The sequence below is a fragment of the Mizuhopecten yessoensis genome, unplaced genomic scaffold (genome assembly GCF_002113885.1).
Source record: "Mizuhopecten yessoensis strain PY_sf001 unplaced genomic scaffold, ASM211388v2 scaffold2329, whole genome shotgun sequence".
NCBI lineage: Eukaryota > Metazoa > Mollusca > Bivalvia > Pectinida > Pectinidae > Mizuhopecten > Mizuhopecten yessoensis.
Genome location: NW_018404492.1, coordinates 710872 through 722910, shown reverse-complemented (window position 1 = coordinate 722910; position 12039 = coordinate 710872). Strand labels below are relative to the sequence as shown.

The window sequence follows — 12039 nt, the reverse complement described above, 5'->3', positions numbered from 1 at the left end:
ATGTTGTTTTATGTTTTTAGTTTCATTTCATGTTTGAGTCTTTGCATAGAAAGGGGTAAACTTGCCACGAAACTTTGGCGAAGCTCATAGTCCGCGATGCCGCTAATATTTCTCCTAACATATATATATATATATATAAACATAGGCCTATACATTGTATACATGTGTGTCTGTGTGTACTCACACTATAAAACAATTACGTCATTTACTGTGTCCGGGCTACGGAAATGGGCTAACTTTACTTATACATCGAACACATCGTGTAAGAAGACAACACCTAACAATGGACTCGCAAACCAATGTCTTTATATGTCTGGTAGCACTGGCAGGTAGGCAGATTTCATTTCAGCTTTCTGTAACATACCGTCAAATTCCTTCTATAGTTATACGACTGAAGGTGTATTGTATATAATGTTGAGGATTGTAGCTGTAGTTGTAGATTTAAGTTGTCATGTATGTAGGTTTACGTGACCAGTATATTTGATAGAGTATCCTACGGCGATAGTGTGAGAATAGTAAAAATATAACGTTTAGGCTTAACCACCTTTCAAAAACATTTTTTTGATATTTATAATTGTTGCATGAAGGATGAACGTACTGCACCTTGAAGATTAGTCTTCACGCAGATTAAAGATCTATCATTTATCTTACAAATGTTTCAAATGTATATGATTATGATTTGATTTGGTTCATAGACTGAACGTATAACTTGTAATGTAAAAGTAGAAAGTAATGATTTGATTGAATTATATTAATTATAAAGTGTATATTTTAGTTCTTTCAATCTTACAGTTTACGAAAAACGTAATTCGTTTTTCAAATTGCTGTAAATGAATCGGTAATAGTAATTAAGGATTTATATTTTTACATAATTGACGAAGCATTTTTCGATATCACATTCCGATACCCAAAATTATAGAAAGCATATTTGTGTATTTCCATTGATGGCATTTTACAGTGGTAGTTGCCGATTCAGCAGATTAAATTCAGCAAGTTTGCAGACCGGATGTAGAACCATGTGTTCCGGAAGTGTAAGCGTTTCTAAGAAACAATGACTTTGATCAGATTCATTTCAGAAACCGATATCACATTGAATTGGAAATAAGATCATCGTAATGATCGTCAATGGTTTTCCGAATAAAACCATGTATACATAATTCAAACTAGTGTTCCAGCACATGTAACACGGGTCTCTTTTCATGTAGCATCTAAACAGAAAGATAAGTACAACTTGTTTGGCCTTTTTTTTTTTTGTTGTTGATATTCTCATTTTCTTTGACAAGGAGATATATAAGAATAAAATGTATTCACGACAAATTTTTTTAACAAGAACATCTCCGTAAAAGGGATTTGATTCCCGAACCTCTTGTTTATAAAGCAGAATGCTGTCATTTGTGCTTTTGACCATCATATTGGTTTAGTTAATATTTCTACTGCATCATCATCACTGCTGGGTATAATTGAATTTTTCTGACTCCCTTAGAAATTAACGCCAATACTTTATCATTTTCATTGTATAAATACAGAAGAAATATTTCAAACTTTTGAGAGATTCTCTAGCAGAGCCTGATCGGGACTCATTCAATGAACTTTTTGTCAGTGCCATTTCGTTATGTATGTTCAGCTATAATCGTTAAAAAGATAAAATAACTTTAATCTTATCCCTGTTTTACACTGCAGGGCTGACCCAGGGTACAGAAGAGATAGCGAAGATACAGGAATACATATCATCGCCATTGGTCCGGCCTGTGTGTGACGGTCCAGACACTCCTGTAAACGTCATTATGGACTTGGGACTACGACAACTCATAGACCTGGTAAGGTTAGACGCCAGTCGAACTGCGTTTCGAAAATCCTATTCGGGGCTCTTCCCAGCATTTTTTAGCCGTGCATTTTTTACTTCAGATCTAAATTTTAAACTTCTTTAACATGATCACGTGGTCGGTCATCACAGTGTCGCTTTTCACCAAGGGGTTCATTTCTACGATCAGACATTAAAAACGTATTGGGTCACCTTCCCGACCATGTAGTGGTTTTTCCGTGTGCTCTTGTTTCCTCCCACATACGGATTCTCTGCACGCTTCCATCTAGTACAAAACGAGTGTTTGAATAACTCGTACTAGGATTATTGTAAAAACTCTATTAATTGTTACATCACCAAAGCGCTCCTAGCGTTCAATACTGCGTTTCTCTCCATATTTACATCTATAAATACATAAATATACAACATTTGATATAGCGCCCTATCTAGCTAGAATAAGCCACTCTAAAGCGCTTTACAATTCATACAATCAGTAAAATTAGCATGTTCATTAATCAATACAATTTTTGAGGAATTCGCAAGAGCTGCCCTATCAGGCGCTAATTACTAGTCCTAGCCTGGCTAATATCTCCCTGTGTGTGTATGCCTGCGTGTGTGCTGGAGATGTATTGTGTTTTGTTTGTAGTGGGACCGTGCTTTCAACGGTATCATTTATAGTTCCACCTCACTTGAATGCAACAGCAAAGATACCGCAACATTCACCCCATACCATTTTATACTCCACCTGGGTTGTTGGAGTTGTGTGGGCAGCAGAAAACACTTTCTCTGAACATTCCATGCGTACGACGACTTCGGTGATCGAACTCCGGCCGTCTGCGTGGAGGGTCGGAGTGTTAACCACTCGACCAATCCGCCCATAAACATTCACCAGATATTTTTCACAATTAGTTTTATCGTAAAACAGACGAAGGTACCCATTTTGGCACATACACCATTACAAATATTTGCCGATAATGGATGCTTTCATGTCTGGCAAACTATTCAAATATTGCTATACAAATCTGGGAATTTCGAGGAATTTCATGACGATGGTTTATGTTTTAGTCAACTCAAAATAACTAAGGAGACTATTTGCTACCCATAATAAACTGTAAATAATTAACATATTGAGAGTGTTGAAAATGTCTAAAATAGTACGTTAACCATTTGAGACTCAACAATACCCCTAAAACATATATGGTCACCCAAATTGGGGTTTTCGCTTCTTTTGTTTAAGGTAAAATGATTCATAGGAACTATTTCAGTTTTTACTTGGCGTGTTTTACACAGTAAATTGAACTACTACCTATCCGAAATATTCATCTAAGTAAACACCATTCCAGTCAGAACGGTCTTGTTATATTTTGCCTTTCATCCTAGGAACAGGAAAGTGGAAGTAACAACAGAGATACCCTAAACAACAACTCATAGCGCTGTTTTATCTACTCATCACACAAGCTCGGCGACTATGAACAGATAATAACATGTACCTGGCGACTGCTCCGCGTAGGTCTCACACCGATCGTAGACAGTTAGATATATGTGCTAAACGCAGTGACGATACAGACTGCCAATAGAAATGTGACATTGTTGAAAGTCATTGTTTAGTGGGATAGTCTTATATAAATAAGCCTGACGACAGTTTGACGGTGTAATAAATGATCAATTTCCTTTTGACATTTTGCTAAATCATGTGATATGATTAGTTAACCGTTTACAAACTGTCAGTTGGGCCGTGTGATTTGCATGACCCTTGGCACAAATTAAGGCAGAGACGCATCCTGGACTAAGGGATTATGGGTTACAGCAACTGTATGATCCACGATAAAGACGGGACTTGTCAACTACAAGCAAACAAGCGGTACTCATCGCAAAAGAAAAAAAATGTAATAAAACATGGTGTATCGTATGTTGTATTTTTAAACTAACGGATATGTAGCAATCGCACATTATTTAATTATGAAATGATTTACCTTAGGGTTAGTTTGAGGAGGAAGCAATAAGATAACACACTCGAGATATCTTATAACGCACTAGAACTATGGACAGTTACCATACTTAAGTGTGATAATATGTATGTTTAAAAATAAAATATTTTCAATTTGATTTTTATTCATTTCCCTTTGCATTTTTCAGGATGAACCAGTCCAACTTCTAAAAATCAGCGTTTGGATTCGACTTGTAAGTCGAAAATTTCTCTTTTCTACACAAAACAGATTGATAAGTTTGTACTTTTAAACAGTGTATGTATATATGTCAGGTACACTAGTGCTATATGGACTTTTAAAATATGGTTTGTATTTCCATCCGCTGTACGTGTACCAGGACTTTTTTAAATACGTAACAGTATATATATTCTCGCACTCGGTGAAATAAACAATGTTTGTGTATTGTCTGTTGCTACTGGAACTATTAAACCACACAATAAATTGTTTTCTTGTCTGTTACATACTGGGAGGAAGTAAAATACATCATAGGTTTCAATGTTGCCTGTTACACACTTGAACTAAGTAGAAAGATGAACGTAAGCAGAAAACATATTCCTTACAAAGAAAACATGGTCATTTATTCTTGAGTGTTATTACCTCTGACTAAGAAAGTGATTAAACAGTATGTCACACCGTCCGTTGTAGAGCTGGCACGACTGTCGACTGGTGTTGAATGAGACTGAACACGACGACGGCCCGACGACACGTGTGGTACCGGAGAGCTCGGTATGGACCCCAGACATCGAAGTGTATGACAGGTACTTACAGATTATCTGAGGGAATTAAAATAACTGTTGTGTAGAGCAGCCTTGGGCAAAGGGGTCTCAATTTTATATAATCTAAGGATGTGGCCCATTTTTGGGCAGAGGGATGGGGTCCAATAAAGGTATTTCGGGTAAATCTTTAAAATCCTTCTCTCTCAGTTTGATTGCAGGGTTTCTAAATAAATTTTGTGNGGAGGGGGGCTTTTAGGCAGTTGCGGGGCGGGGCCCAATGGGGTAATAGAGGCTAATGTTTTAAATCCATCCCAATTCATGGGTGCAGAAAGAAAGACCTGGTGAGGGACGGGTGTTGCTGAGAGACAGAGTCAATATTTGGAAATAGTTGCAGTATTACATGTAATAAGAATAATTTTCCATGGTTGCTTTATTATCTAAGTCAGCGATACAGGCCCTCTGGGCTCGTGTTTAAAGAGAGGCATTGATTTTGACTTACCAGGGGGTTGAAATTTATGGTGACTATTACATCTTTTAGAGGGCTTTTGAACATTAACGAAGTAAATCATGTTTGTTAATTTAGACCCAAGAATTATTTCATAAATGTATGACAGAACAAAAATAAATGCACGTGAAATATCTTTTTCATCCGGAAGTAAACAAAAAAGACGAAATATGAAGTATCATTAAAAGGATTAATACTACATGGCTGCGGTTCCTCCCGGCATATTCAAGGTTTTGGACCAGCATTTGTTTAATTTTTATTGGAATTAATTCAAACTTGGTTAGCATTATCAGTTTTGGATAGCAGTTTGATGATATGCACAAATCAGCCCTGACTGACCCCCAGGGGCTAATGAGTAGGCCAAAAAGGGTTGAATTGACTGAAATTTCAAAATTCTTCTTCTCAAGACCCAAATATGGTAGAATCAAATACTCTTCATAGAGGAAAGGGTCTTAAGGTGCTTTACCAAAATTGTGAATTTCATGACCGTGGGGTCTCACGTTTCCCCTGTGTAGGGGGTAAACTTTACTATAGTTTATATAGGGAAATCACATTTTGGACCAGCATTTGTTAAATTTCTATTGGAATTAGTTTAAACTTGGTTAGCATTATCAGTATTGGAATGCAGTTTGATGGTATGCACATACAGCCCTGACTGACCCCCAGTGACTGATGGGTGGGGCCCAAAAGGGTTGAATTGACTGAAATTTCAAAAAGCTTCTTCTCAAGACTCAGATATGGTAGAATCATATACACTTCATAGATGGAGGGGGCTAAAGGTGCTTTACCAAAATTGTGAATTTTATGACCATGGGTTCTCACGTTTCTCCCTGGGGAGGGGGTAAACTTTACTATAGTTTATATAGGGAAATCACATTTGGACCAGCATTTGTTAAATTTCTATTGGAACTAATTCAAACTTGGTTAGCATTATCAGTTTTGGATAGCAGTTTGATGGTATGCACATACAGCCCTGACTGACCCCCAGGGGCTGATGGGTGGGGCCCAAAAGGGTCAAATTGACTGAAATTTCAAAACTCTTCTTCTCAAGACTCAGATATGGTAGAATCATATACTCTTCATAGATGGAGGGGGCTAAAGGTGCTTTACCAAAATCGTGAATTTTATAACCATGGGGTCTCACGTTTCCCCCCTGGGGGGAGGGGGGTTTGCAAAATGTATTATGGTTTACATTGGCAAATGATACTTTGGATATTGCATGTTGATAACTTGATGAATTATTACCCTGTGTTGACAGTTTGATACTTTGAAAATTTTGAGCCAGCCCTACTCCCAAGGGCTGTAGGGCGGGAACAAAAGGAGTCAGTGCGCTAAAATTTCTTCATTTTCCTTGTATAGAATCAGAGGTGCTAGTTTCAAATACTTTTCAGTCTTTAATCTGTATGCTAGATATTGAATAAGGTGGTTTTATTGTTTTTTGTCACTTTGAATAATATTTCTGTTCATGTTTTAAAAACAAAAATTCACTCTCTGTATAAATATATCAGAAATCAGGTGACCGTTAAGGCCCATGGGCCTCTTTTTATATCTATCTAACTGTTTTATTTATTTTGCCTTTATAAACATCAATTCTGAGTCTCCGTCACGAAGTATTGCTGTGTCGTATTTCAGTGTGTCAGATGACATCCGACGAGAACGAGACTTCCATGTATCCATAAATTCCACCGGAAGTGTGATCTTCAACTTCCAGGCAGTAATCACCAGTAGATGTACTGTGGATGTTACGTCATTTCCGTTCGATGAACAGATGTGTTCCTTGACCTTTGGTTCCTGGGCATATAACGATTTAGATATGGATCTTCATTCTAAGAGATCAACAGGCGATTTGAACACCTTAGTTCCCAATGTAGAATGGACAGTTGAGAACTTTACTGCAACGCGGCATGAGCAAACATTTGACTGCTGTGAGCATCCTTTCCCGTCTGTATGTTATAAGATTCATATGAAGAGGAAACCCAATTTTTATGTAATCAACCTGATCTTGCCGTCTATGTTTGTCATGACCCTCACCATAAGTGTACTCATTGTACCGGTGGAGTCGGGAGAAAAGCTGTCGTTCGCCGTCAGTCTGTTGCTTGCATTGGCTGTCTTTCAGCTTATGTTAGCGGACAACTTGCCACCTTCAGCAGAGACTGTCCCTCTAATAGGTAAGATAGCAGACGTAGTGCTTCTTTAAGCAGACTGACCCTCTGATAAGTACATTGGCATATATACGGCTTCATTCAACGAAGACAGTCCCTGTGATAGGCAAGTAAGCGAACAAACTGCTCCATCAGAGGAGACTTAAAGTGTATCAACGATATTCCAGGGGTTACTCTCACCTTCGCTCTCTGCCATAGCAAAATGAAGGCACGGATATAGCTTGGTCTCAGGTAAAGAAACCTAACCAATCGCTAGGTTGATACCTGCCCTTTGAAGATAACAAAAGAGCGGCATCCGACTTCAAAGCCTGTCACATTTTACCGTTACGTGACCGCGAGATTTGATGTACATCAAAAGATCGAACTAGTCTTCTTGTCTCATCAACAAGGTGGCCAACACTGAGCCTTCAATGCTTTGACATATTCCAGGGATGCAGAGTGAGAGTGAGCGTAACCCCTGGAGTATCGAGGATGGCCTAGATATGAACAATTACAAAAACCCATTCCTTCACTCAATCTCTGTTACTATCAAAGACACAGATCTTATCCTTGTGTCGGCGCTGTGTTCAACAGGCGGTACGTCATTGCCTATAATCCAAAGACTTGAGCTAATTTGACATTCCATTCGAGTGTTTCAAATTCAAAACATAAATGTGTTTTCCGTATTTCAACCCAGTGTGTTTGTTTTGTATGTCTTACGTAATGATCCTCTGATCAGTTTCATTATTTGTATGAAATCATCATATAAAAAGGAGTTGAACTTTTCTGTGTCATTATATCTTGGTCCAGTGAATTTCCATATCTTCTTATTTTCTGTAAACACTTGTAATGAGTTAATCTTTAAGGACATCACCAATCGAAATAAACTGTCAGTTATAGCGATATATGTCCTACAAGTAGATGATCAGAGCAGACGCAGACTTATAACTTCGTAGTAAAAAGCAATTATATTCCATTCCGCAATCACCTTAGTAGACTTAATCTTTGACGAGGAGAATGGAAGTTCCGACTGATGTTGTCACCTGCCTTTAACATTTGCCGACATTCTATTTTGAGAAAGAACAATTCCAGTGCGAACATTTTCAAATCGTTCTTATTTCCGTCACGGATATAACCTTAATGACAAGCCATGATAAGTCTACTGGTAGGTGACTGGTGACTGGTAGGTGACTGGTAGGTGACTGGTGACTGATAGGTGACTGGTAGGTGACTGTAGGTGACTGATAGGTGACTGTAGGTGACTGGTAGGTGACTGGTGACTGTAGGTGACTGGTAGGTGACTGTAGGTGACTGATAGGTGACTGTAGGTGACTGGTAGGTGACTGGTGACTGGTTGGTGACTGGTGACTGTAGGTGACTGGTGACTGATAGGTGACTGGTAGGTGACTGGTGACTGGTATGTGACTGGTGACTGGTAGGTGACTGGTTGGTGACTGGTGACTGATATGTGACTGGTGACTGGTATGTGACTGGTGACTGGTGGGGGACTGGTTGGTGACTGGTGACTGTAGGTGACTGGTAGGTGACTGGTAGGTGACTGGTGACTGATATGTGACTGGTGACTGGTATGTGACTGGTGACTGGTAGGTGACTGGTTGGTGACTGGTGACTGATATGTGACTGGTGACTGGTATGTGACTGGTGACTGGTGGGGGACTGGTTGGTGACTGGTGACTGTAGGTGACTGGTAGGTGACTGGTAACTGTAGGTGACTGGTGACTGTAGGTGACTGTAGGTGACTGGTAGGTCACTGGTGACTGGTAGGTCACTGGTGACTGTTAGGTGACTGGTAGGCGGAACATAGATTATAAATCACACTCTGTTGAATAGTCTACCGAATTGATTATTATATTGCATCCCACAGGATGTCACGCTATATTCCATTAATTATAAACTTTCATTCTATTTGTACAATGCATTCGATTTTCTTGGTTATTCCATTCCACGATTTGTAACTTAAATTCCATGGAAGTGTATACCTCCATTGCATTGAGCATTACATTGCTACATTAAATTTCTATGCTTACTTTATTTTCATAGTAAACTTTGATATTGTTGTCTACTCGCAAACTCACAAAATCTGAATGTTATCATCACGAAAGTGATACTATGTTGTTTTTTTAATTTTAATAATTTGGTGATGTCTAGATCCTTAATGCCTAAACCGACTACGTATTTATGTGTTGATTTTTATTTTGAAGCGGGATACTTCGCCATCTCAGAGGGACTAGTATCGTTCGTCTGTTTAATGACCATAGTTGTTCTCAATATCCATTACAAGGGGGAGAAGGAGTTACCAGTGTGGGTTCGGAGGTTGTTCCTGGGCTACCTTGGCAGAATCGTCTGCGTCACTCAGACACGTGACTTGGTACGTCGTTTCATTGTTGGTTTAATGTCTAAAATGTATATAGGTAAATTATATTTGTACCGTCTCACTCATGTTCACGTACTGCCCTGGTTTCCACNTCTCGCAAATATTATCCGATTGTCTTCAAATTTACAATCTGATTAAAATCATCTGTTACATGGCTTCGCCTGTTCAGGCGTAGTACGAAGTTAACGAAGCCATGTAACATATGATTTTAATCAGATTGTCAAACTTAGTAACAGAGTTCAACGCATTAATAACTATAGCAAATATTAGATAAGGCTATTTTTCTTCGAGTTTCAAGCTATATGTCTCAACAGCACGATACTCACATGTTTAAACCTAACCTCAATCAAGTTTACCTACAATGTGTCCTGAAAGTGGGGGATATAAATTCCACGAATTTGCTTGTTTATATTTAACTAGCATACTAAGTTTGATCTCGTTGGCGTTGATTTGATAGAAGATGCATGCATGAATGATTGCGCAAACGAAGGTGGTAATTCACACATTTGTTATAACACTAATGCTTGGGCGTATTGATACTTCCTATATCACCTAACGTAAATGACACACAGTATGGCTGATAGCTATCTTTGATTAGATCAACTTAGAGGAAGCGTTTCAACCGACGAATTTGAATTCTTAACATCAAAATCTTCAATTGATTTTAAATAGATATCCAATGGTACTGAATGTGATACTTCAAAGGGGTTAACAGCAGTACAATCGTCAGTTACAACCTACGACGAGATCAGTATAGGTATGTCAGATGCTACCGTAAGTCAATACATGTAGATAGTCAATTGTTCATTTTAATGCACTAATTTCATTTTTCAGGAGAAATCCGGGATTTCAAACAAGGCAACAGGCACCTGCGATAGCAAAAACAACCATACTGCCATAAAAAATACCATTGGAAACAACCATGCCACCGTTCAACATCGCCTCTCAGGTGAATCTCAACACAACACAATGGCACCACCAACCTTAACTGAAGAGTGGAAGACTGTGGCCGTAGTGGTAGAAAGAACAACAGCTATTCTGTTTGTGTCTGCACTGGTTATAGTTTCTGTATATGTCTTTGTCCGTCTTGCAGGTTGACCATTGTCACACAAAAAACGTGAATTTAAATGTATCTTTATATCCGATACAGCATAGAGCACGAGCAGTTCATATATTATATATTTTTTAATTCTTCTATTATTTTAGTTTTAGTTATTATTGGAGAAAAAAAATACTGTTCCTGCTATACACCAATCTCCGACAGTAATATTAACTGAAATACAACCAATTAGACAATGTCATGTAATACAACTAATTAGACAATGTCATGTAATACAACTAATTAGGCAATGTCGTGTAATACAACTAATTAGACAATGTCATGTAATACAACTAATTAGACAATGTCATGTAATACAACTAATTAGACAATGTCATGTAATACAACTTATGAGACAATGTCATGTAATACAACTAATTAGACAATGTCATGTAATACAACTAATTAGGCAATGTCATGCAATACAACTAATTAGACAATGTCATGTAATACAACTAATTAGGCAATGTCACGTAATACAACTATTAGACAATGTCATGTAATACAACTAATTAGGCAATGTCATGTAATACAACTAATTAGACAACGTTCTTGGACTATTTCATATACAATGTAATAAAAAGCTATGAAAGAAATTGTCATGTTATTTTTCATTTGACACTTTTTCCTTCTCTTTTTAAAAGATTTGGTGAAGAGAACGAAAATGTTGGCAATGAAAAATGATGAAGCTGATATAATGTTCTAAAAGAACTATGGGAATACAAAGGTAATGTTCTAACGATTTTAGCTCCTGGAATTATCAGAAATTTGACACGTGTTTCTGACCTTGAAGTTTGTTTGTATTACTTAGTGTTCTATGGTTTTTTATTGTTGTTCAAAAGTATATCCCTGTCTCGTGACGAATACTTGGCGTAATGACAACAAGACAGCAAGGCACACAAATGAGCAGAACAAATCGACATGTAGCAATTTACAAGATTCCTCTAATACGTTTCCCTCGAGGGGTTGTTGTTAATATTTTGTCTATAAATCGGAAACGTGTAACCGCTGGCCAGCTACTTTTGTACTAAGCTACACACCAAACGCTGAACACGGTATTAGAATGCAAGTAGTCGTGTTTGGGAAATCAGAAGATAATGATTCATTTTTGGATTTTGCAATTTAACCTTTGTGCTAGTTAATGGGTACCGTTAAGAGCATTTTAGCGAATTCTTACTGGAAATACTATAACGTTTATCAAATAAATGAGAGAAAACTTTACCAATGGATAAAGGCCTAACCTTAGATAACCTTAGAAGATTTGTATTTCTGTGACGAAAACGTACCGGGCTAGCTGTTTGAGTAGAGCTGGCCTTGACCTAGCCCATGTCAAAACACATAGGTGATGCGGACAATCTCCGGGTGATTGACAGGTAGAGCGGCGCCTATGGGTA

The 12039-nt window shown here is 38.0% G+C and overlaps 1 protein-coding gene across 2 annotated transcripts; it reads left to right on the top strand.

Annotated features, from left to right (window-relative positions):
• Positions 1-206: 206 nt before the first annotated feature.
• Positions 207-11241, top strand: LOC110445580 (neuronal acetylcholine receptor subunit alpha-10-like). 2 transcript variants are annotated; one of them, XM_021490253.1, is made up of 8 exons: positions 251-329; positions 959-1031; positions 1681-1817; positions 3938-3982; positions 4435-4547; positions 6643-7178; positions 9374-9540; positions 10381-11241. In XM_021490253.1, the coding sequence occupies exons 3-8, from the start codon at positions 1785-1787 to the stop codon at positions 10642-10644; spliced, it is 1158 nt and encodes a 385-aa protein (XP_021345928.1). In that variant the 5' UTR covers positions 251-329; positions 959-1031; positions 1681-1784; the 3' UTR covers positions 10645-11241. The 2 variants fall into 2 exon arrangements, with proteins under 2 accessions (XP_021345927.1, XP_021345928.1); XM_021490252.1 differs by lacking the exon at positions 959-1031 and having other exon boundaries at positions 207-329.
• The last annotated feature ends 798 nt before the right edge of the window (positions 11242-12039 follow it).